Source organism: Maylandia zebra, linkage group LG20, assembly GCF_041146795.1.
Source record: "Maylandia zebra isolate NMK-2024a linkage group LG20, Mzebra_GT3a, whole genome shotgun sequence".
Taxonomy (NCBI): domain Eukaryota; kingdom Metazoa; phylum Chordata; class Actinopteri; order Cichliformes; family Cichlidae; genus Maylandia; species Maylandia zebra.
This window is the reverse complement of record NC_135186.1, coordinates 23,744,144-23,770,741: the sequence shown is the minus strand read 5'-3', so window position 1 is coordinate 23,770,741 and position 26,598 is coordinate 23,744,144. Positions and strand designations below refer to the sequence as shown.

The window sequence follows — 26,598 nt, the reverse complement described above, 5'->3', positions numbered from 1 at the left end:
TGTTTTGCTGCGTGGTTGATTTCGTCATTACTAGTCGCCGGTCGCTGGTAAAATGACGCGCAGAACGTGTTCGCCATAATGATAATAAACCGCCAACACAAAGCTGCAATCAAGCAAATTAAGCTGAGGCTGTGAGTCAGTGATCGATGCATTGATAAGCAGTTATCGGCTATTTAAGTCTGGACTAATACAAGTGGATGCGAGTCGTTGTGAAATTGAGAAAAACGAGCAAGAACTGAGCGGAACAACAAGGTAAAGTTAGCATGCTAGCTAACTATCCAGGTTCACGTCTAGCTTCTTCCTTAGTGCTGTGTTACATGTGCAGGAAGGTGTTGTCGTAATCTAAAATGACAGGTTTTGCATTTCTGGACAGTTCGTCCTTACTGCAAGCTGTAGTACTGGAAGAGAAGAGTGGCTACTTTAGTGTGCTAAGTACATTAGCTTCCTTGTTTAACAGCTAGCCAAACATCGCAACAGGCAGTAGATGTGAGTTTGCTGCTGTCTGTTTCAGTTAAGGTGAAGTGCGTGTAGGAAAACAAGGAAAGCATTTGAGTTTAAATGTGTTTCAAAAAGAACAGAAAATATTTTTAGCAAACACTGACTTAAACAGAAATTTGACAGTTGCGGCAGTCCCTGGAGGACTGCTGCAGCTGCACGCTCAGCTGTGAAAAAGCAACGGAGCGAGTCAGCGTGCTTTGTTCTCCCGACTGGAGCCAAACAACCTTCAGACTAAGCCAACCGAAGTTCTCGTATGCTCCCCTTTAATAATGCCGTGGTGTTGTTTTTATTTTTAAACGATTATTAGCTACGGATAGTGGCAGCACACGAGTGTGGGCTAAGCTGTAAAAAGTGCACAAATAAATAAATTCTTTCAGTGATCCTAAATTATTAACTGGGCAGATGAGGTAAATGCCTAATTGCACCAAAACTCTTAAGGTCCCCCAACGCAAGTTTGTACCATGTTATTTTGCCTACGTAATCCCTTAAATTGCAATTTTGTTGTACTACTTCTGACCTATAAGTCATTTAAGCAAAACAAAAAACCCTACTAAACAAAGAACCAATTTTAATTTGTGTCTTTAGCCACTTTATTACTGGAAACCTGTTGTCATTTGTTGCATTGTCTTTGGTCAAATTTTTGATCACCAAAGATAAGTGTGGCAGGCATAAAATAGTATTTTTGTACCAAAAAGGAAATGACTGTTAGTGGAAAACTTGTATCTCGTATCCTTAAGAGAGAAAAATCACAACAACAAAAAAGTACAATTGGAGGAGAAAAGAAGTGGGAGGTTTAAAAGTATTTGCATCAAACGAACAATATCTGAAAGTCATTCCTTGAAGAAATGTGGGGGGGATTAAGCAAAGACTTGGATAAACTGGATGGCTCGATGCATCTGCTGTTCGCTGATACTTCAGAAATGGTCTGAGTAGAAAGGTGGCTCTCAAGAAGCTCTGCTTAAGGAAAATGGGAAGACATGGCTGAGATATGCGAAAATACACAAGAACTGGACTGAAAATCAGTGGCAACAGGTCTTATGAATCGAAGGGCATTTTCACAACCATAGGTTGTTTTTTCTGGTCTTGATAAGTTGTAGCTTTCCCTGTGATTTGGTTATCTGATTTTTTTTTTTTTTGGGGGGGGGGGGGGGTTCACACAGCAAGCAAACCAAAATGCATCACAACAATCCACATGCGAATTTTCAGGCTGCTCATTGGCCAGATGTGTCTGGGGAGGGGCAACAAAAGTAAAGCAGGAAGAAGGTGTTGTATTCTGGGCTATTGGAGAACATGGAGAATTTGCGTTCATTTCATGGCTAGTTGCTAACCCCCACAGAGCATTGCACAGCTGTAGTATCTTGCTGCATTCAGAAAACAAAGTATACATAACTACGAGAAGTTCTGTAACGCAGACTTACAACTAGAGCTGGGCGATATAAGATTTTTTCATATCACGATATGTTTTTTTCATTTCAGGCGATAACGATATCTATCACGATATAAGCCAAATAACTATATTTGTAAGATTTAAATGTGCCGTTGCTCACAAGTAAAATGTGAAATAATCAGCAGCTTGTTTTTATTTAAATATTTATTTCCCATAATAAGTTCAACAGGGTAGATGTACTTAAGGAACATGAGACTTTTTTAGATAAATAAAGGCAAATATTGCAAACTACAGAAAAGGCAGCCGCTAAAGCGTTTAAGTTTCAAAATAGAACAAACAAAACAGACTAAATTGTCAATTCCACTTAGAAACAAAATATTAATTCTAAAAATAAATCTTAGTTTGTTTTACAGAAGAACAGACAAAATTGACTAACGTTTGTCAATATCAAATAAAGTGAGAACTAAAAGGAAATTCTCAATCTCTCCTTGTTGTATAGCTTAGCTTTTCAAACAGTTTTAACAGTTACTTTAGTCTGACAAAAGCCAAATGACGAATTAGCGCTTCCAGTCAGAGACTGAGGCTACGTCCACACGTACACGGGTATTTTTGAAAACTGAGATTTTCCGTTTTCGTTTTAAAAAATAATCCCGTCCACACATAAAGGGGGAAATGAAGGAAAACGCTGCTATGAACATGCCAAAGCAGCAGGTGGAGCTAGATTCCTAACCGTGCAGAAATGTTGGCCAATCAGAAGTCTAGAAGCCTCGGTGGGAAAAAGTAAACAAAGCTGGGGCATAGAAGAGTCGGGGCATAGAAGCAGAACCGAGTCGTATGTGTGGAGGGACAGTAACTGTGTGTGTATGTAAGCATTTAAACACTGCAGAGAGTAGAATTAACAGTATTGTAGAAATTCATTTCACCGAAACAATAACGTGGCGCACAGTGTGACGTCAAAAAATGCGCACACCTTTGACGCTGCGTTTTCTCCGTTTTTCTAGTCCACACATAAATGCAAAAACGGAGTTTTTAAAAATCTTCGTTTTCAGTGACCAAAAACGCCGTTTACGTGTAGACGAAAGGTACAAACGCATAGAAAAATCTGCGTTTTCAAAAATACCGGTACATGTGGACGTAGCGCATGCACCAGTTTATTGTATTTCCAGACTTGCTTTCGGCACAATTTACAGCGCACGCTACTCTGTTTTTTGTCAGACTTGAAATAGCCGAAATAGCCGAAATAGCCGAAATACCTTCACACTACGGAACTTCTATGGCTCTTCCGTTCGACAATCTCTCCGGCATTGGAACCATCATCTGTTTTCTCTTCGGTAACCTTCGGTCACGCTCGGTTGATTTCTCTAGTCGGCTCACTCTTTTCCTTAATTACCCGGGCGGTAGGGTGGCTGGCTGCTTCCCAAACAAATACACATGTGCGGCTTGGCACTTGTGCTGTACGTAACAAGTCACGTGACATAACGCTGCGGCGGTGATTGGTTTGGCTCTGCGCTACGTAATTTGGATTGGCTGTTCTTTTTTTCTTTTTCTTTTTTTTTTTTTTTTTTTTAAGAGGACAAGAGCGGCGAGGTCTAGTTTAATTTTTCTATCGAGAAAAAGTTATATCGCGATACATATCGTTATCGTTCTATCGCCCAGCTCTACTTACAACATACACCTGGTAGTTAGGATCGGATCAGGTTCACACTTTAAACAAACCACTCTAGAGTTCATCTGGAACCGCACTGAGACCTTTTGGAGTAGGTGGTTTTGTTTCGGCCTGCACCCATGTGCAATTACTGCACAAACAAACCAGTGTGAGATCTAAATTGACTAAACACTGCAGGTGGGAAGCACCCTAAATTTGAAATTTAAGGTTCAAATCATCATCAGTATTTATAGAGGAGGTCAGGAGAGGGGTACAACAGTGAGTGTCTACAGTCATCTGTAAAACACGGTGGAGGCTCTGTCATGGTTTGAGACTGCATTTCAGTCAGTGGTGTTGGAGATCAAAATTAATTGTATTATGAAATCAGAAAAACTACTCAGATTATGATCGACTATGCAATGCAATCTGGAAAGCACCTGTGAGGCAGTGGCTTCATTTTTCAGCATAATAATGCAGTAAAAGCATACCTGGATAGTGTTCCTGTGTGTGTTGGTTTTTCTGTTGTTTTGTTTTGTTCTTTCTCCCTATCAGTCATCGGTTGGCTTACACAGAGCCTGGACCTCAATATCACTGAAGCAGTATGTAACCTTCCTGATCAGTCTTGATAGAGAAGCAAACAAAAGACATCCAGCGTCCAAAGATGAGCTTTGAATGTCTTTAAAGAAGCCTGGAGAATATTCCTGAAGACTTGCAATTAAAGAAATTACAGGAAAGCTTGCATAAGAGAGTTCAGACTGTGCAGAAGAATAAAGAGTCATAAAAATATTGATTTTCAAGCTTATTAGAATTGTTTAAAAAAAAAAAGAGAGAGAGAGAGCGAGAGAGACGTCCAGCTTTAAATTTATGCCTTGAACTTATATTTTGTTGAAAAGTTGTCATAACTGGTTGGTGCAAAAACTGACTTGTAAAACCTCCAGCCAATGTCATATTATGTTTTCAGAAAAACTGCAAGGCTCTCACCAACAATTGTCATTCTAGGTACATTCAATAGTTTTTTGTGTATATGAAGTTTGTGAAATGGAGAAATATATGCCCTTTATTTTTTCTTTCTTCTGGTGAGCAAAATGAAGTGTATTTATCACTTGTTTGCTTTTGACTGCTGGTGAAACAAAACAAGACATTTTCTATTTCTTGTGACAGAAAATTGTTAAAACTATCAAATATTCAGATTTGAGAAGCTGGTACCACAAAATTTGAGGAAGCTTTGAATTTTAAAAATAACAAGGTGATTAAAAGAAGGTTCTTTCCGTATCTTTTTAAGTCTAAAATTGTGTTTTTTCTGGGCTGTCGGAAAAATGTTAAAACTGACATAAGTAGCATGACACGTGGCTTCTTAAGAGGCTAATCCAGACATGATGTTAAGTGCATTTTTGTGCTGTGCTAACAGGCTGTGCTATGGCATCGGCATCTGCCAGTGTGGACTCCAAGGCAGAGCTGACTTCTCTACTTGAACAATGGGAGAGAGAGCAACAGGGCAACACGCAGGACCTGGTCAACATCCTCACCAAGTAAGCTTTGCATATTGTTTATGTTGGTGGCACCCAGCCTTTGTAATGATCCCAGAGGCCTTTGTTGAAACCACCTGTGATGTCTCAAATTAAATTCTAATTCAAAATACTTCAGATAAGGTTTTAAGTCCTCATTGTGGTATTGAAGAGTCAGTGTGGCAAATTGTGTACATTTGTACTAGCATGCAGAGGCAGAACTGACTGTGTGTAATTTCCCATTACCTCCTGATACTTACTCAATTTAGTCTTCATTCTCAGACTTCTGTTGTTTATCCCACATGTAGCTGCAGTCATTTATTTTTACTTTGAGCTAGCTTTTTACTAGTTCAACAAACCTTATACTTTCACTTTATTCTTAATGTTATCCTTTTTAACTGTTTATTTGTTGCTTTTGGCTAAATGGTTAGACTTTTTTGGTTTTTGGTATCTAGATTTTTGATTCAAGCTCCTTTTTTCACATGAAGTTGTAATTTTCTTAAAAAAAACAACAAAGTTCAAGTGTAGTTGTACTGAATTAGTTTTGAATGATTGACACAAAATAATACTTATTTATTGTATACTGGTACTTTGTGCCACCCTCACTGTTTAAGAGCATCCTCCCTTTAGGCCAGCTTATTTCTTCAGAAGTAAGGATTGCACACACCCAGAGCAGTGTGCATGAGGTCATCATATTGTCAATTGCACTGACATCATACAAATCCCAGAGCAGAAAGAACTCACAGGGAATACTTACATGGTGACCTCTTATTTAAAACTTTGGCCATGTTTAATAGAAATCTCAACCATTGTAACGGATAGAAATGGCAAAGAAAGAGCAGCTGGCCTCACAAAGGACTGTTTTATGCAGTGTAATTAGGATGATTTGAGGGTTAGTTAAAAAGAGTTAAACGTGCTCATGCGCTGTAATTTTCAGAATCTCAGAGCTTGTTGAGAAGGAGACAGAGGAGTACCACAAAGCAGATCCTGACCCTTTTGATGATCGACATCCTGGTATGACAAACACGGTGACCATAGAATTGCAAGTCTACTGCTGATTTTAAGTGTAATTTATGTTTTCACATTTTCCTTTTTGCCATTAGGGAGAGCTGATCCAGAATGCATGTTAGGGCACCTCCTCAAGATCCTGTTCAAGAATGATGACTTTATGAACGCAGTAAGATTATTGGATGGATTTGAGAACGTTACCTTTAAAATAATGGGCATTTTTAGCAGCTCACTCAGAAGATAATTAATCTTTATTTCCCTTTGTAGCTTGTGAACAGCTACGTGATGACCAGCAGAGAATTTTCCCTTAATGCCGCAGCTTGTCGCCTGCTTCAAAACATCATGCCTGGATTGGAGACAGCTGTGGTGTTTCAAGAAAAAGTATGTTACTCCTGACTTCATTATGAGATAACTGTGAGATTTAGTCTTCAAGTTTTCTGGTTGGAAGAAAATGGAAGACACAATATTTCAACTATTGTTATAGCCTGTAACACATTTTTTGGAGTTTTGAAGATGTGTGTCTTAATCAGGTGTTTTCAGCGTTTAAAGGTATGTAAATTGACTCCAACAAAAAGATGTGGTTTCCTTTAGGGCTGGGCCATATTATACCGTTCACGGTAATACCGGTATAATGTTAGGCAACGATAGGAAAATGAAATATCGTGATAGAATGGGAGTAAAACGCGCATGCGCAGTGCCTTTGTTTTCATACGCACATGGCCGATTGTTGAGTGAAACAGATGAACCAGAATTGGATTGTAAAAATGGTGCAACTTCCGTGATGGTTTGGTGTTTGTCCGTCAGATACACAACAAAGCACATTTTTTTGCAGAACATGCAAGCGGCCGTTGTTATTGTCGTATTTGTCGGACTAAGATGCTCTTAAATCTGGGAGTAATCTGGGTCCTAAACTCCGAATACTTCAGGTCAAACAACACTGCAGCATCACTTAGAGTTAAAAACTGTCTAAATTCTTTCATCTTTAATAAAACGATCAGCATTGCTGCTTTACCAGGTGTAACTATAAAGTTTAACTTCCAGGCATCCATGAAAACAAAAGTTATTACATTTAACGGAGTTAGAAGTTAGCAGGAAGCTAGCGGAAGTTAGCTCGCTAGTTTCGCTAGTTACCTAAGCATGATATTGCATGTTCTGACTGAGAGATTTCTGAAAAAAATCAAACGTACACCTCTGCTATCACTTCCAACATAAATGAAGACAGGAAACTAAACAGCAGTGACGTTTGTAGGGTTACTGAAGTTGGGCTAGCTGGTATATAATGATGTGCTACCTGATCGCTAGCGACACAGCTATGTTAGCATAACATAAACAGTGAAGCTGGAGGACTAACACTAACACTTTTCCACTTATAAAAGTTAACGTGAAGGTTCTTCATGGTTAGAGACAAATGCAATCGCATGGCAGGATGCTGTAAACGGACCAAACTTCAGTCAGGAGAACAACTGAGATAATCCATCCACAATACGAGGTTAGTCATTAATATACTGCAACAACATGGGAATAGAGCAGCTGCAGAGAATTCAACATTAATGAATCAAGGGTACAGAAGTGGAGGAAGCAAGAAGAATGAGTTTAATAAAGTTTGATTTATCTGACTGCTTTGTTTCGCTTAATGTGCCTTATAATCCCGTGCACCTTATGGTCCGAAAAATGCGTACTGCACACTGCAGTTTAATGTTGCAAAGCACCTCTTTTTAACCATATAACCATATTATACGTGGTTATGCTCAGGATATGTCAGCCCATTTCTACTGGAAATGCCTTTTGGTTAAACTTTCAGCAAGGAATTTGCATTTGCACTGTTACATTTTTATAAAGCTTTAATGTACATAAAAACCAGCTTCTTGTTTAAGTGAAAATAAATGGAAGGTTGTCTTTTTGCGCTAGTAATGTTGTGGAGTTGTATTTTGTCTCGCATCAATTATATCGTCAGTTATATCGTTATCGCAAATTTTCAAATATATATCGTGATAAATATTTTTGGCCATATCACCCTGCTCTAATGCTAACACATCTGTTTTGGAGGTTTGAAGCAAAGCTGACAGAAGTTTTGCTTGTGAGGGTGCAGCCCTTGCTAAAGGCACACAGCACACATTATCTCTCACAGTGGAACGTTTACATGAAGCCGATCTCAGACAGGAAGGCAGTTGGACGGCCTCAGGCGGTGACCCACAGACTCGGCCTCTCACAGAGGAACAAAACTGAAAAAGTTTGATGTCCCACACCATACCACAATTAAAAAGAAGTACTGTAGTAATGGCCTCAAAAAAGGAGGAAGTTACACAAGAAAGACAGCAAAAGAGAAGCTGCAGGTCGGCACAGTAAACAAAACAAACCTGTTGGTGTTTTTCAGAAAGAGAAAATAAACCTCAAACATCAGAATATAACATGAACCAGGACAAAATTGTAGGTAAGCGCCTGAGGAATATTGTAAAAATGTATTTTTTTTTTTTTTTTCCACAAAGAGGCCCCTATAAGAAACTCTTAAAACAATAATCTCATTGACAATCTTTTTAAAAAGAATCTATAAATATGGAAATATTTTTCAGTTAAAAGTTCTTTTTTAAATATTTTTTTATAGCTAGACTTTCAGAACTATCTGACCCCAGGGCTATTTATAACTTTGAGGAACTCCAGTGCAGTGAGACTCACATCATTGGTTTACCACCAAAATCCAATAACTAAAACACAGCAGTGCAATTTAAAACCATGATGAATGTATATAACTAAATTAATTAATTATACTCCAAAGGAAAGTATCTATTTTAATCCAACAATATGTATTCTAAAACAAAAATAATTTCAATTTGATTTCAATTCAGGTTTATTTATATAGCACCAAATTGCAACAACAGTTGCCTGAAGACTCTTTATACTGTATGGTAAAGAATTTCCTTTTGATTTTATTGTGTTTATTTGATTTTATTTGATTAAATTCATCAAGTCCCAATTTAAGAAACACCGTGACTGTAGTATATTAAACAAATTGAGCAATAAATAACAGTACAGGCTGCAACTGAAATTAAGATCTCTTTAAACCTCCTTCAGCAGTAACAGCCACCCTCAGATGTTTCCTGTAGCTGCTTGTGGGACTTGTACCACCACACACACAAACAACTGTCGTTGACTGAACAGCGCTCATCAGGCAATATCACTTCCTCTCAGCGTGCTTATTTAAGCCATTCCAAAACAAACCAAAAGCTCTTTCTTCTTTTGAACTGCTCTGTTTATTTGCTTGGCTGCTTTCGATCTATGACTTGTTGCATCATAGATCATCTTGTAAGCATCAGATAACGGACTGCTGCCCTTCCACTTCCCTGTAAACATTTCACAATGCAAATTTGCAACCAGAACCTGAAAAATCAAAGAAGGCCCAAATGGCGATGTCTCTTTCACTATGCTTTGATGTTTTTGAGTTTCAAACATCAGGTAGTTTTTACTTCTGGTCTGTTTGGTCACAAAGTAAGATTCATTTCTTTGAGGCGGTGATACTGACTGACAGAGCACTCCATCACTTTTAAAAACACTGTCTAAAGAAGTCAGTTTTGTTTGTTGTGTCACAGTCCAGTCTACAAGTTAAAATTTAACTGCAGCGCTGTATTATTTGACCCATGAAGATAAATGTCATACTGCTTCTCAAAACACAAGACCTTAAAGCTTTATTTTAAAAAGGGAATCCACATTCACTATGGGGGGGGGGGAAAAAAAAGTACAAAACTAGTGTTAAGGTTCAAAATATTGGGGATGGACACCAGAGGAAAAACCCACAATAACAACACTGGTCCGGTCGGGTTGAGTCAAACGATGATTTAATGATCACACACGTGGGAGATGGACACTGTATGCAGACAGTCTCAGATCTCATCTCAAAAAACACATCACCATAGTTTTATGAAATCAGGGTATTAGAACGCCCCCTCATGCGTAGTGTCAGGTGTAATACAATCAATGTTGACAATTTTATTTAACACAAAGAATAACATTGTCTCCTTCCCGAGGGCAGACGCTGACTGCCCCCGTCTCCTGGAACCGTCTGTACCCTGCTAAGACACAACATGGCAGCTACAAGGACTCTTTCATTTGTTAAGACCATCAGTGTGTATTGCTCTAAAAGTTGCTCTAAAAGTATATAATATTAAATATATAATATTAAATGAATATTGCTGGATCAGCTACTTCTACTTAAAACATATTAAAACATGACTAAGCACAAAATCACCAAGAATAACATCTTATAAGTGCTGTGTAAGCGCGTGCGGCCTTCCAAGCTCAAAGCCTGTGCCCTCCATAGATCAGCCAGACTCGCGCTGGCTGTAGCTTTTAACCTTTAATTACCTTGAGCACAACTCTAGCATAAGCAACAAACTGCAATGTGTATGGAATGATCATGGTTACATCTGCAATGGAAAATCATGTTATTATTCTGGTACCTGTAAGAAAAGATCAAACTAAAGTTATCACCATCACTGTAATGCAAAGAATAATGTAAGGTCAAAAACTTCAATTTATGCTTAATGCAAAGCTGGTTATATACTTCTAATGAACTAATAATGCCATATTAAAATATTAAATGATAATGAGAAAAACATCCCCTCCTTATTTTACACTAGTGACGTCCTTGGTGTGCGGATCCTTGGTCAGGTTAAAAAGTTAAATTACATCTGTACAAATCATGTGAATTTTTTTTTTTTTTTTTGAAAGTCATGCATTCTTATTTGAGCAAAGAAAAATAAGAGCCACCTTTTGATGAAATTTGGTACTCTGTGTCTGCATGTGCTTCATCACTCCTGTGTTTGCTCTTCTTAGGAGGGCATAGTTGAAAGACTCTTTAAGTGGGCTCAGGAGGCCGAGCAGCCCCTCAGAATCTATGCCACAGGCTTGCTGGCAGGTGCCATGGAGAATCAAGACATTGCAGCAAACTACAGAGAGGAGAACTCTGTTTTGGTCAGTGGAGGTTTCTACTCTCTTATGTATCAGGTTGCATTAACAGGGTAATGGCATGCAATGATGAGACAAGTAAATACAACAGGTGATTTAAAAATGTTTTCCAGCAGTTTGATCAGAACCAGTAGGTGGTGTAAAGCAGCTTGCTTTTTCTTCTTTACTTTTGACAGGTGCCTTTGATGCTGCATCGGTTGCGTGAGCTTCAGAATAAAGATGCTGAGAACAAAAGGGATATCAAGCGGCCCAGCCCCAGGAAGACACTGAGCGAGCCTTTGTTACCTCTGGATGAGGAGACGGTTGACGGAGGCTTTGAAGAGAAGCCATTCACACCTGGGAAAAATGGAGCCGAAAAGGAGGGGACGGGACAGCCGGAAGATGGTGAAATTTCCTTCTCAACTATGGAGCCTGAAAACGAGCTTTCGTTCCGTCTTAACTCCCCTCACAAGACCAGCAGCCGTGCCAACTCGGCTGTGAAAACCATGATGAAACCCATGTCTGCTCCGGGATCTTTGGCAAATCAAGGAATGTCTGATGGCAGCAGTTACCTAAAAAGAAGAGCTGAGAGGGAAAGTGGCAGGACCTCAAAACAGAAGCTAAATTTCTCTTTGCCAGAGCCAGAGAGGAACTTCAGTGAGCTTTCCAACAGCAGCTGGACTGAGATGAGCCCCTGGGTGATTGGTAACAACTATCATCTGTACCCTTTGACCCCAGAGATTGAGCAGAGGTTAATCCTGCAGTATCTCACACCTCTGGGGGAATATCAGGAGGTTGGTCCACTTTTATCAGCCTATAGAGTGCTTAAACTTGCAAAGATCAGCTGAATAATTGATATGGATTGATATTTTTATAATCTGTTAGTTTAAACGACTTCAATGTCCAAATTCAATTAATTTTTTTAATTTAAGGAGTAATATGATAGTGAACATCGGGCATTTTAGACTAGTGTTCTTTGTAGACTGTTGAGGATTATACAAGTTTTAAATAATATTGTTTTAATTCAGCCCTTGTAATATGAGTTTTAATCATTTGTAGTTCATGTGTTTGACTGCGTTTGTGTGTTGGCACATGTTTACCAGCAGATGTCAGTCTTTCATAATTTTTTTTTTTTAAACTTCTCTTCTGATTATGTTAAAAATGTGTTGTTGTTTTTTAGTTGTTTTTTTTAGGTGTGACCTTATACATTTCAGGTTCATCTAAGAATTAAAAAAAAAAAACCTAGCAGGCAGACCAGGCATTGACAAATTTTTAAAGTACATTCTGTCCCACTCTCTCCTACCTGCAGCTGCTGGCAGTGTTCATGCAGAAGGGAGCTCGGGAGTTGCTGATGCATTACATGGATTTAAAACAGACCAATGATGTGCAGCTCACCTTCGAGGCTCTCAAGGTAAGCAAAGTTTCATGTAGTCGACCTTTCACGGTGCCTGAAGCGCAACAAGGTGCTCAAAAGTCTCCTGTTTTCTTCTCATCCTCACAGTATCTGGCTTCGCTGCTGTTGCACAAGAAGTTTGCTGCGGAGTTTGTTGCTCATGGAGGAGTTCAGAAGTTGCTGGAAATCCCCAGGCCTTCAATGGCAGCTACTGGAGTGTCACTGTGCCTCTACTACCTTGCCTATAACCAGGATGCCATGGAAAGGGTACGGAGAGTCACAGTAATATACAGCAATGGCTATTGTATCCTTATTTTGCTTTAGGTTTATTTTGTGGACTAAGATGAAGTCACTTGTTAAAAATTTGAAATGAGATGACTAACATAATGATACTATGTTAGTGATCTGTAGAAGATGACATAATTCTGTGCCGTCAGTCAAATATAATTTTTTGATTAGAAGCTACACTTAGGTTTAATACTAGTAGCAGTTCATGTTTATGTTCATGTCTTTATCTCTTCTCAAGGTGTGCATGTTGCCTCACTCCATCCTGTCAGATGTAGTTGGCTACACGCTGTGGCTGCTGGAATGTTCACATGCATCCGGCTGTTGCCACGCCACCATGTTCTTCTCCATCTCCTTTTCCTTCCGTGCAGTCTTGGAGCTTTTCGACAGGCAGGACGGCCTCCGACGTCTCGTCAATCTGGTGAGACAAACCAGCAGTCCTCGCTTTAATGTGTAAAAGTAAATGTGTTATTTATAGAAAATAACATAATGTGGGTACAGCATTGACTGCCTTTCTTCAAATGTAGAAGATCCTAATTGTGTACTTTCCTATGCTATGAACTGACTGCTTTCAGATTAGCACACTGGAGATCCTGAATCCCGAAGATCAGGGGGCGCTGCTGAGTGATGATGAGATTTTCTCCAGCAGGCAGACAGCCAAGCACACCTGCATGGCGCTGCGCAGGTACTTTGAGGCCCATTTGGCAATCAAGGTGGAGCAGGTGAAGCAATCCCTTCAGCGCACAGAGGGCGGTGCCCCCATTCACTCACAACCGTACTACAAGGTAAGCAGAAGACTTTTTATCTGTTAAACATTTTGAAGTATTTTATGTTGTATTTAGTAATGCATATGTGTTTTGATGAAGTAATCTGTAGTGATGGTGTCTCATTCTTCAGGCTGTCAGCTATAGCCGTGAGCAGGTTGTGGAAATGATGGAGTTTCTGATCGAGCACGGTCCACCGCGACTCTATTGGGAACCAGCAGAGGTCTTTCACAAGCTGTCATGTGTTCAGCTCCTCCTGCAGCTTATATCCATTGCCTGTGACTGGAGGACCTACTATGGCAGGTATTGACATAGCAGTCATTGTTAAAATGCCTTTCATACATATTTTTTCATACATATTCTAGACAGTAGGTTTTATCAGTGCACTCAAAGTGATGGTTATTGTTCTTTCTTTGTAGGAGTGACACTGTGCGCTATGCCCTTGACATCCTGAGTATCCTCACAGTTGTTCCCAAGACTCAGCTGCTGTTATCCGAGGCTGTTGCTGTGCTTGATGAGGGAGGATCCACAGTTTCCACTGTTGGTAAGTTGTTCCATTTTAGTTGACATTCATCTATCAAAGATCAAATACAATTACATTATTATCTTTTAATATTAAAAAGTCTCATTTTACTTGTATATCAGTGGTATTCACTAAATGGTGACACATTCAAACAGCTTTTTATATGGCCATGTGTTCACAGAGCCATTAGAGAATTTCTTGTACAATAAAATCAAAATTTATTATCACTACCCACTGAATGCAATAACATGGAGCAGCTCTGTTTTTATTTGTTTATTTTGTGGAACCTTTGCCCAGTCCTTTTGAGATATGGCGTAACTCCAGGTATTCCTTTACAAGGTTTTTAATTTCATCTTTTTGTTTTGTTTTGTTCTCTCAGGGATGAGTATAGTTCTGGCAGTCGCGGAAGGAGAGGTATTTGTGAATGATGCAGAAATTCAGAAGTCAGCACTGCAGGTTGTCATCAACTGCGTTTGCGCTCCAGATAAACGCATGTCCAGCATTGGCAAGTTCATTGCAGGAACTCCCCGTCGTCGCCTTCCACAGCAGACCAAAGCAAACGAAAGTGTGCTCACTAAGATGTGGAATGTAGTGCAGTCGAACAATGGCATCAAGGTAGAATTAACACACAGCACACAAAAAAAATGGGTGGTTTTAATGTTAGAAAGATAATATTGGCCTTTTTTTTTTTTTTTTTTTTTTTTTTTAAAGCACTAACAAAAATGGCCTTCTGGCAGATCAAAGTATATCTTATATACTGACAGGAGCTGGAGTGGTAAATGAAACCGATTTATTTGATAGCTTTTATAATGGGTAACACTTAAAGGGTGAACTTCTTAAACCCACAACCACCCACATTTATATACTGATGTACTCCACTGACTTACACACTAAGGATCTTCTGAAACCTGTACCAGTGCAGCTGAAACATTACAGACAGAACTACCTAAATATTGTAACATTTGAATTCAAAGACTGCAAGAAAGATGTGGTGTTTTCTTGTAAACTTAGCTTAAGTTTGCAGCTAAATCTATTGAGGTTGTCCAGGATTTGGCATCGTCTCATGTAAATGATGGTGTATAAAATCACAACCTGCATCTGTTTTCTTCCACTTATCCAATTCAGTGTCGCGGGGGAGCTGGAGCCTATCCCAGCTACCATAGGGCAAGATAGCATAGATCAATCCGGGTTACACCCATGGATAGGCTGCCAGCACGATAACCGAAAAATGAGGCGATGTTCAATTTTCACATTTAAACCATAAATGCATCTGTTAGGAGGCTGAGGGGAAGCACTAGCGGCTAGCAGCACATCTTTTTTGTACAAACATATTTTGTCAAAGTCACCTTGACTTCACAGACAGAATTCAAGTTCAGCAAAGCCAGCTGGATGAGGTGTTCCTCAGCAAAGAATAGTGGGACGGTAGTTTTCTCTTTTTAGTAGGATTTCCATTATGTTTCTTCTCCTGGTCTATGGCTGCGCTACAGTGAGGGTATAATGTAAGGAAGAGATATAAAGTTGTAAATGTGATTCCCTTTAAACCTCTTCAGAAGCTTCTTCTCTCTTTGTGCATTTAAGGTATTGAACAATCCTTAAAAGAAAATGAGGAATGATTTCCAGTTTGGGGAAGGATGTAAGGAAGCATAAAATATGACAATAAAAGCACTTTTACTAAAGCACTATGATAACGAGATCAGCTAAAGCACTGAATAACCTACATTAACATTTACAGTTTTAGTCTGCTGCTGCTTATGCCCTCTGCTTAGACACCATTGTTTTATTCTCCTCAGTTCGGAGCTTTCCTGATCAAGACACTTTCGCTTATGCCCTCAGCCCTTGTTTATAACTTACACTTTGTGTTTGTCCTCTAGGTTCTGCTATCCCTGCTGACAGTGAAGATGCCCATTACAGATGCAGATCAGATCCGAGCTCTGGCCTGTAAAGCTCTGGTGGGTCTGTCTCGCTCCAGCTCTGTCAGACAAATCATCAGCAAGCTGCCGTTGTTCAGCAGCGGACACATCCAGCAGCTCATGAAGGAGCCTGTGCTCCAGGACAAACGCAGCGAACATGTCAAGTTCTGCAAGTTTGCTGCAGAGCTGATCGAAAGAATCTCTGGGAAACCGTTGCTGATTGGTACAGATGTGTCTCTGGCATGGTTGCAAAGGGCCAGTGTGGTTGCTCAGTCCAGGATCACCTTCCCTGAAAAAGAGCTGTTGCTGCTTATTAGGAACCATCTTGTGGCCAAAGGCCTGCATGATACTGCCACCACACTCACCAAGGAGGCAGATCTCCCGATGGCATGTTTGTCTCACTCTTCGCATTCTTCTTCTACCTACCCACCTGTTGCCCCTCCCCCTCCTGCCTCTCCTGTTGCTACTCTGCCTCGCACACCTCGGCTGGCCAACGGTGTTGGATCAAGACTTGGAAGCAACCCCTCTCATTCATCCACTCCAGGATCCAGCCACCCTCAGACACGTCCATCAACTTCACAGCCCAGTGGAATGCCTGCTGCTGCTTCTTCTGCTTTCCCATCAACATCTGTCCCTCACTGTAACAGTGGCTCACCACTGATTGGGCGAATTGTTTTCTCACGTGAGCGGCAAACAGGGTGCAGTACAGTAAGTTGTAAAAGACCTCGGGTGCTGCGGCAGAAGTCTGACCATGGGGCCTTCAGCCAGAGCCCAGCTATGAAGAAACAGTTTGACAGGCATCTGCCGTCTCCTCCTGCATTAGACAGCATTATTACAGAGTACCTGAGGGAACAGCATGCACGCTGTAAAAACCCTGTCGCAACCTGTCCACCGTTTTCCCTCTTCACCCCCCATCAGTGCCCTGAGCCCAAACAGAGACGCCAAGCACCCACCAACTTCACATCCCGACACACGCGGAGAGTCGTATATCCAAAATATGGAGGTGTAGATGGAGGATGCTTTGACAGGCATCTTATTTTTAGCAGGTAAATATCTTTGTTTCATTTTCTGTTTCTGAGGCTCAAGTGCGAGTTAATCGGTCAGCCCCCTCACAACCACTGATGTAATTCCTCATATTTTCTTTGTCCAGGTTCCGTCCCATCTCTGTGTTCAGGGAGGCAGACGAGGATGAAAGTGGATTCATGTGTTGTGCCTTTTCAGCCCGTGAGCGTTTCCTGATGCTCGGAACGTGTACGGGGCAGCTCAAACTCTACAATGTGTTTACAGGCCAGGAGGAAGCCAGCTACAGCTGTCACAGTTCAGCTATCACTCACCTGGAGCCATCACGGGTTAGTAGAGAGAACCACAAGTAAATAAATTAAAAAATATATATATACAATTTAAAATCCACACTGATCATCATATTATGATTAAATTGCGTGCTATTTATTATGGGCTTGAAACATGTGTCATGTTATTATGTTTAACCTACTAGGACCTGGCGTCCACATATGTGGACATCACATTTTGGGTTTTCTAGACTAAAATAGTAAATTTTGCTCTACAAGCGCCTGATATCCACTTACGACAGGGGTGGGCAACTCTAGGCCTCGAGGGCCGGTGTCCTGCAGGTTTTAGATGTGTCCTTGATCCAACACAGCTGATTCAAATGGCTAAATTACCTCCTCAACATGTCTTGTAGTTTTCCAGAAGCCTGGTAATGAACTAATAATTTAATTCAGGTGTGTTGACCCAGGGTGAGATCTAAAACCTGCAGGACACCGGCCCTCGAGGCCTGGAGTTGCCCACCCCTGACTTGCGTTATACTGCCACTGTTCTATCAAAATTTAAAGGGAATGTCCTCATATGTGGATCGTATTTTTCTCAGAATCAAAATTAGGTTAAAAAAAAAAATAAAGATGTTCGTGCAAAACACAATGTTTAGGTTTCTTTAAAAAAAAGTCAGCAGGAGGCTTGTTTGTATGATGTGTCCTCCAGCTGTTATTGTGACTGCAACACGGAGGACAGAGCAAAGAAAGAAACTGCTGAGGGATTGCAGCCATGCGTCAGCATCTTACAATCCACATGCATCATACTCGTGTTGTACCCAAGGTTGATTAGATCTGTGTCAGACAGTGTGCCTTGCAGTAAACTTACAAAATCTCAGCGTGTAGATGCCTTAAACAAGAGTGATGACAAATCTTCAAAACCTCTACCACTCATACAGTGAGACTAAATGTTTAAAGAAGACATCCTGTCAAGTGTTTAAGTGTTGAAAGTAAACGCATTTGCATTTTCAAGTATTATGTATTTAAAAAAAAAAAAAAAAAAAAAAATTTTTAGAAAGGAGAATGGGATGCAGTTATAATTTTTTTACATCAAGGCTGTTGAAAATTGCTTTTTCTAGAACTGTATTGTTTGAAAACGTGTCTGAAAGAGGATCTCGTCGTGTCTTTTTAGGATGGTTCTCTGCTCTTAACGTCGGCCTCTTGGAGTTACCCGCTGTCTGCACTGTGGGGCATGAAATCGGTGTTCATCATGAAGTAAGCAATGCATTCACAAAACTCTGAAGTCATATTTACCCAGCTACTTTGAAGTGCACATAAAACACATTCCATTAAGTAAAATGCATAATTGAAATATTTGGAGTATGAAATTATTAGAAACTGCTGCCACGTGACTTCTGATTAAGTCTGTCGAGATCTTACTGCCTCTATGTATGTGGTGATCTTTGCCCAGTGGTATAGCAGCTTTAATCTGTCAAAGGAGCCGCCAAAGGGAGTGTGATTTAACTATGCACAATAATGGCCTCTGGGCTGTAGTCTTTCTGGAAAACAAGCATGTGGCTTTATTCATCCGAATAGTTTAACCAATGCAATATTAACCCCGAGATTCTCAACGGTATGAGACTAAAGTGCTCTGCTGACTTTGTTTTTTGCTTAAATGTTAATCATGCTCTCTATTTCTTTAGGCATTCGTTTCTGGGCGACCATTATGTGGAGTTCAGCAAGCTTTCACAAGATCATGTCATCGGGACAAAAGAGCACGTAGCACGTGTACGTATGTTTTCCATAATGCATAAAAACAAAGCATCCAGCAAGAGGGTAAATGTTCATTCTCATTACTTCTCTTCACCAGATATATGATATCCAGACTGGTCAGGTTACTCTAACTCTAAACAACCCAGACCTGGCTAACAACTACAAGAGAAACTGCGCCACCTTCAACCCAACGGACGACCTGGTGCTGAATGACGGTGTGCTGTGGGATGTGCGCACGGCTCAGGCCATCCACAAGTTTGACAAGTTCAACATGAACATCAGTGGAGTGTTTCATCCAAACGGCCTTGAAGTCATCATCAACACAGAAATTGTATCCTTTCATTGTTGGGTTGGTACAACTGCAGTTTTAAAACTTTTACAGTAAATTTGTCATTTTGATCTTTAGACCATTTTATACCTCTCACTATTGTTCTCCAACAGTGAGGGGAATGTTTTTAAGGATGAGGATATTTAAATATTTATTTGGTAAAATTCTTGTTTTGATGAGTTTGATGGAAAACTAAAAATGCTACCCTTTCTTAATGAACTATTTCAATGGAGAGATAAAGTGAATGCATAATTACAGGTCAAGGAATAGTTGTCAACAGTGGACTTTCACTGTAAATATAATTACTGTGACTGCTATTGGGAATCGTTTCACTGCTGAGCATAAAATATTTATTCCATTAGGGTTAGGGTTGTCTTGGGAATGGTTATTTATTGTTCTTGTTTCTATACAATTGAGTGTATCGTGGTCTTTAACTGAGACTTTTAGTGGGATCTGCGCACTTTCCACCTCCTCCACACGGTTCCTGCTCTGGACCAGTGCAGAATAGTCTTCAACAACAGCGGCACTGTCATCTATGGAGGTAAATGCAGAATTCACTGCGTGATGGGTAATGTAGCACATTTGGCATCAAGCCTGCAACTCACTTCACAGTCAGTACAAGTGTGTGAAAGGTGTGTTTAGGTAGAAGGTTGGTAAGTGTGAGGTAAAGTGAGCACGTGTGTATTTGGTGAAAGGTGTGAATAGAGCCTGCAGCGGTTGAGTGAGAGAGTGTGTGTGTGTGTGTGTGTGTGTGTGTGTGTGTGTGTGTGTGTGTGTGTGTGTGTGTGTGTGTGTGTGTGTGTGTGTGTGTGTGTGCATGCTCACGCGCAAACTACTTGATACCACAGAGTCAGTCAGAGCCATATGGACTGAAAGCTCAGTGTTGGACTGGCAACAGAAAGAACCAGCTGGTTCATGCCACCTCACAGGAAGAGCCATGGGCGTGCAGTACTGGCTTTGTCTGTACAGCGAGCGTTTCAACCACTGAGGAGCCAGAACCAAAGCTAACCAGCTTGCTGGGTTCCTTTTATTTACTCTCCATCTCTCCCTGTGGCTTTTGTTTTTTGTAGCAATGCTGCAAGCTGATGATGAAGACGACATGATGGAAATGCAGATGAAAAGTCCATTTGGTTCATCATTCAGGACTTTCAATGCCACAGACTATAAACCCATTGGTGAGGGTTCCTACATTTAACTAGCTCAAATTTCAAATTGATCCTTATAGTTTTATTCATTTAATAATAATCACTGTCACTTTTTATATTCTATTTTATATTCTGTATTGATGAACGTATATATTTTTAAACCCACTGTAATACTTTCGTTAAACGTGTTCCCCCCCCCCCCCCTCTTCTCAGCCACTATTGATGTAAAGAGGAATATATTTGACCTTTGCACAGATACAAAAGACTGCTACCTAGCCGTGATTGAGGTAAATTCCTTTTCATTACATTTTTAACAATGATTGCGACCATTTTTCCAAAAATACATGAAAATGCTGTTTTGTCCCCCCCCTCCCATAGAACCAAGACTCAGTCAACACTGACACAGTGTGCAGACTGTATGAAGTTGGTCGGCAGAGACTGGCAGAGGAAGAGGAGGAAGACGAGGAGGATCAGGTACTATTTATTTTTTTTGTTGTTTGTTTTGCTTTGGATGCAACCTCTTTGGTTCCTTTACGCAACACTAAAATTTCTTTTTGTGTCCCGTTTGGATCTTTAGCCATCAGGATTGTTGTCTTAAGGCCAAGAAAGATGCCAAGCGGATTTATTTTACCAAGTGGATCATCATGGCCTTGCCATATTGGTCCATTTGATTGACCTTTATTATAATTATGAATTTATTTTATTTTCAGTTTCTACAAACGGGACAGACATGACTGGGGGATAGGACAGGGAGAAAGAATGAAAGAAAGAGAGGGAGAGAAAGAAAACCAAAGGGGAGAAGAGACGGTGAGAAGGGGGGGAAGAAAGAAAAAACAAAAAAACACCTGGGTCACCTGTATGGAGAAAAAAAACAGAAGAGAAAGCAAACAACAAAGAGCAACATAATAAAAAAAAAAACAGCACCATCACAATAAACTAGCTAGCAGTAGATATCAGTAGATACTAAATAATAAACGATATTGTGCAGCACGCAAGATAGACAGCGCACAATGTGCTTTGAGGCAGCAGCCAAGAAAGCTGTAGTCCGCGTCTGTGAATACCCGTGTGTACACCTGTGTGCATACCTGTGTGGATCAGCATGCTCGCATTCCAAAGGTTTCTCCATGTAACGATCTGCTAGGGAGTGAGGGGAGCCACAGGTGAGGGGAGCCACAGCCCCGTCCTCCAGGGCATGAAACAGGTATGGAGGAGATCAAAACTCCAGACATCCAGAGGCCCCCAGAACACAAGAGACCAAGGAAGACCAACAGAGGGGCAGCCGCGCCACTGTCCCAGTAAGAGCTGAGGAGAGTCCCAGATGAGGGCTCACTCAGCAGCCGCGGAGCAGAAGCCAGGGGGAGTTGCAGTGACGCGCCCGTGAGCTCCACCGGCAGCCAGCTGTGCCTGAGTGACCGAGCCCCAGGCCGAGAGGCCGGGGGCACCCCACCTCCGAAGTGGCCCGAGCGAGCCCCAGGCTCCAGGCCCCGATAAGCGGCCGCCAAGGAGTGAGCCGGTGTGTACCCGGACGCCCACCCCCAGACACAAAGAACCACCAACGCACCGACACCTGAGGGAGTCCGCCACCGGCAGGGGAAGTGGTGGTGGGTGGAGATAGGCCTCCAAACCTTGGAGGGCCTGAGATGTCCCCAGAGAGGTGGCGTCTGATACCCAACCTGACATATAGACACAGACATACAGGCACACACAGACACAAACATCCATTCCCACCCTCATGCTCTCATATGCACTTACTCCACACTCAACCAACGTGGAGACAGACATAAAGTACACACGATCACACTCCCCAAGCGTACTCTACGAACCGGGTCTAGGTACCCTTGCCCCTGGAGGGGGGAACTGCACTCAGACCCAGGTTGTGTTACCCTTTTCCCTGCGGTGGGGAGAGGCAGACCTCCCCGACTCCGCAGCAGCAGGGAGGCCCCACACTCCAGACCGCAACACTAAAATTTCTAACAACTGACCTTCTCTGTTTGTGTTGCAGGAGGATGACGATCAAGAGGAAGATGATGACGACGATGAGGATTCAGACGACGATGTTGACACGGATCCCCTCATCGCCGAGCTGGAGAATGAAAACGGCGGAGAGGATGAAGATGACGAAGAGGAAGATGACGGTAACGATGAATTCTCTCCTTCCGATGAAGAAGTAGCGCGTCTCCTCGAAGAGGATGTTGATGCTGCAGATGATGACGACGATGATGACGATGATGATGATGAGGATGACGACGAGGATGACTCTGATAATGATGATGTCGATCTGGATGGCGATAATGGTGAGCAGAGGGTCTACAGTTTACCTTGTTCTTCAGGCTATAGCAATTTTCTTCATTTCATTGACTCCAAACCTGTCTGCTTATAGAAACAGGAAAAAACACGTCCAGCTATAGCAGCATGAAGTTTTTTTGTTTTGTTTTTTCATTTGAATAGTAACATTTCAGTTGCTCCAGTCAACATGAATGGAGAAAATATTTGTGATGCCAGTACATTTTTCTTTTTTCTTTTAACTACAGTGTATTTTAAATTGATTAAGTCTATAAACAGGAGGGACATCTGTTGGTGTGCCAAACTACCTGCTGCCACTATGTTCTGAAACTTGGCCACCTATCAAAGACTGGGTTATATTGGGGGAGTGGTAGTTTGTACAGCCTATTTTCTGAGCTGTTGGTCAGCAGGGGTGTTGTTTGTTTTTTCCTCCTGAAGAGTGAAGGTGACAGTTATAGACAGAACATGGACACTTTATTAGGTACACTTTGCTCGTACTGCCTTAGTTCTTCATGACATAATTTCAGGAATGGACTGGAAACATTCTGGTCCGTGTGGACACATCATCATGCAGTTGCATTTGTCGACTGCAAACTGTATCAGGGAGGCACTAATTTGGCATGAGACCTTGTGGATGCAGAGGCTATTTGAGTACAATGCATTCATTGTCATGTTCAAGAATCGAGTTAAGATGATTTTAGTTTTGAGACATGGCGTGTTATCATGCTGGAAGCAGGCATCATAAGATGGGTACACTGTCCCCAAGATAGAGGACCAAGATAGAGGCAGCAGATGGCTGCCCTTCCTTGAGCTGGAGGTTTCTTCCTGATTTTAAAAAGGAATTTTACATTCCCATGGTCCCCAAGTGCTTGCTCATATGGTGTTGTCTGATTGTTGACGATTTCTGTGTTATTGTTGGGCCTTTACTTAACACTATAAAGCACCTTGAGTCAACTGTTTTGTCATTTGGTGCTCGTGAGGAAAAATACTGAGGTAGGCTGTGAAGTTTAAGACTCTGTACTAAAGGGCCCAAGAAAATATCCTCCATACAGTTACACCACTGAAGTCAGGATGGATATTATCCATGTCTTCATGTTGTTTAGCTCACATTCTGACTCTACTATCTGAGCACACAGTAGTCCTCTGACCTTTGGCACCAACATGGCATTTTCACCCAGATTTTTAGGGTTAACTGCAGCTGAATATTTTTCCTCTTTGTGAGGAAAATACCAGTAAAATACAATTTCTGAAATATATTTACAATAAGTCACTCATGCCACAACTATGCTACATTCAAAGTCTATTAAAATCACCTTTTTGCCTCATTCTGATGCTCCGTTTCAAATTTGGCAACTTTGGCACATTGTCAAGTTATCTTGACAATGTGCCTAAATGAACTCTATTGCTGCCATTTGATTTAGACATTTAATTTGCAGTTGAGTAGGTGTATGTAACAAATTGGCCTTTAAGTGTATTAAACACTAGAAAGTGTAATATGAGAAAGCACATAAATTATGCTTGTCCATTAATCAGCACACCTGCCTGTGAGTACAATCACATGATCAGCATTATATTGATTAGTTTCACATGCACATTTTTGTAATTATAACATTAACAAACTAAATGTGTGCCTTTGTATAAACAACTGGGTTAGATAGTAGGGGTGGGGGAAAAAATCGATACTGTGTAGTATCGTGATATTTTGTTTGCTAATAATGTATCGATACAGGGACAGCAGAAATCGATATTTTGTTACAAAAAAAGTTTTTGTGGACTGGAACATGCTCTGACTTGAGAGCATGTTGATCCTTTTTCTGAGCAAGAATCCTGACATTCCTTCACTGTCCAAATGGGTTTAACTTTTTTTTTTTTTTTTTTTTTTTTTTTTTTTTTTTTTTTTGGCAGCAATAAACATGACAGTTTACTCGTTTTAATTTAAGACATGTTTTATTTTAATTAAGTTTAAAACTTTTTTATTTAATGTAAAATTATATTTTGTTTTAATTTACTTTCAAATTCTTCAGTTGCTGAATGGGCTGCATAAATTTCATAGTTCAGAATAGCTATAATTGTACCAGATGGTTGCATTCAGTTAAGCTGGACTAGACTGTAATACAAACCGTTCAGTTTGTCAACAATAAAACTGACTGAAATGAGAGACTGAGTGTGAGACTTTGATATTAGATAAAATAAATATTGATAAAGTTTACCTTTATGTACAGAATCTGAATATCGCAAAATATTTTTAAAAATTGCAATAATATCGTATCGTGGGATGTATGGTGATTCCCACCTCTATTAGATAGATGAGAATTATTGGAATGTAACCTAGAAGCATCTTTTAATAAATACAGCTCTGATGTCATGTAAAGGATGCAGCACAACTGTTTGGTCAAATTTCTGTTTTCATGCCTGTCTGGTCATCCCCCCCCCCCCCCCCCCCCCCGTGGAATTTAAAAAAAAAAAAAAAAAAAAAATGCTGTCTTGGTTTATTCCAGACGTTGAGACGCACAGAAGAAAAATCAGAGTGGACTTAAAGCTCCTTAACATTATTCCAAAGCTGCTTTGTTTTTGCCGTTTTAGCAGTTTCATCCTTCACCCAATGACCTATTCAGCACAAAATCTCACTTTCCCCATTTCTAAATCTGTATTTGTCTATCACACAAACAGACAGCTCTGACAACTCTGACCTTGAGGATGACATCATCTTGTCCCTGAACGAATGAGGAGCCATCTGCATCGGGAATAAAGGAAGCCGATGACCCGTCCACTTCTGCCCCGTGGACGATTGGTGCATAACGTGGGTCAAACTTGGAGCCCGGCCTGTTTGAAATGGCAGGTGTCTGCACACTTTGATGAGACTGAGGAGGAACGAGCTCACAGAGATCGAGCGGGAAAATCCATGCGCACAACTTGGCTTAACGTTGGGCATAAATGATTGTATATGATATAGTTTTATTTAAAAAAGGCTTGTAAAATTTAAAAAAAATGGCTGGTGTGAAAATAGGTTAAAAGAAAAGTTTTATATTTTATCACAATGGTTCTTTAAATGAGCCTCTTCATTTGATATTGACTGATTTTCTAAGCCTCTGTTTGGTCACAGATTAGTCTTTGTAGGAGATGCAGCTTACTTTGCAAGGCTCTGGGTCTGCATTTGTGTAGCTAAGGATACAACGCTCTCTCAAGCTTGTACTTAGCCACGCTGCCTAGAGTAATCACCAAAAGTACTGGAGTATTGAATTTGGCAGCTATTCTGATGCACAAACATGTTGCCACTGGTTCAGAAAGCATTCAAGTACCGCTTCAGGATTTACTTTCACCATACAAACTACACACAGCAGTGCTATTAGTGATTGTTGCCTCTTGATTTCAATATGTAAATAGAGAAAATTAAATCAGCTTGGTGCTCTAACTAGTGTGGACACTGTACACCTGCTTGCTGTCAGCATGACAGACATTAAAGAGGCCTCTACAGCTTTCCACCATTACACCCCTTCACTGGGTCAACACAAGGATTTGGATTCAGTGGGTGCTTCTTAAGATTACAGGGTTTTGTTTTGTTTCATGCTGGTGGTAACATCACAGGTCCAATCATTCATTGTCAGTAAATTGCATTTATTGCAGTGACTTTGGCTCATTAAAGGATGGACATCTGGCTAATTCCTGGAACATTCAGCAAAAAATATTTCAAATTTGTGTTTTCTCTGAGAGAAAGACAGGATCTATGACTGTCAGCCTTGTGAAAACTGATGCCAAGCACATGCACACTTTCAGTGCAGTGCAGACATTTCATGATTTTTGTTTTTTGCCTTGTAATTATTAATTTTTACCTGTTTTCGTTTCCAAAAGGAAACTTGTACGTTGAGTTTCTTGACAGTTTATGTACAACTTGTATGTATCTAAAGTATTTTACTAGAAATAAAGAAAGAAATGAGGGGAAAAAAA

General features: G+C 40.6%; 1 protein-coding gene across 1 annotated transcript; it reads left to right on the top strand.

Annotated features, from left to right (window-relative positions):
• The first annotated feature begins 51 nt into the window (after positions 1-51).
• dcaf1 (ddb1 and cul4 associated factor 1) lies at positions 52-26,598 on the top strand. The gene is made up of 25 exons (XM_024806513.2): positions 52-252; positions 4,939-5,059; positions 5,973-6,049; positions 6,139-6,212; positions 6,311-6,424; positions 10,871-11,008; positions 11,179-11,775; positions 12,291-12,392; positions 12,483-12,641; positions 12,901-13,080; positions 13,235-13,444; positions 13,557-13,726; positions 13,843-13,967; positions 14,326-14,561; positions 15,818-16,902; positions 17,007-17,205; positions 18,317-18,399; positions 18,828-18,912; positions 18,995-19,228; positions 19,673-19,766; positions 20,296-20,400; positions 20,584-20,657; positions 20,749-20,844; positions 22,373-22,664; positions 25,324-26,598. Exons 2-25 carry the CDS (start codon positions 4,947-4,949, stop codon positions 25,377-25,379), a joined length of 4,698 nt encoding a protein of 1,565 aa, XP_024662281.2. The 5' UTR covers positions 52-252; positions 4,939-4,946; the 3' UTR covers positions 25,380-26,598.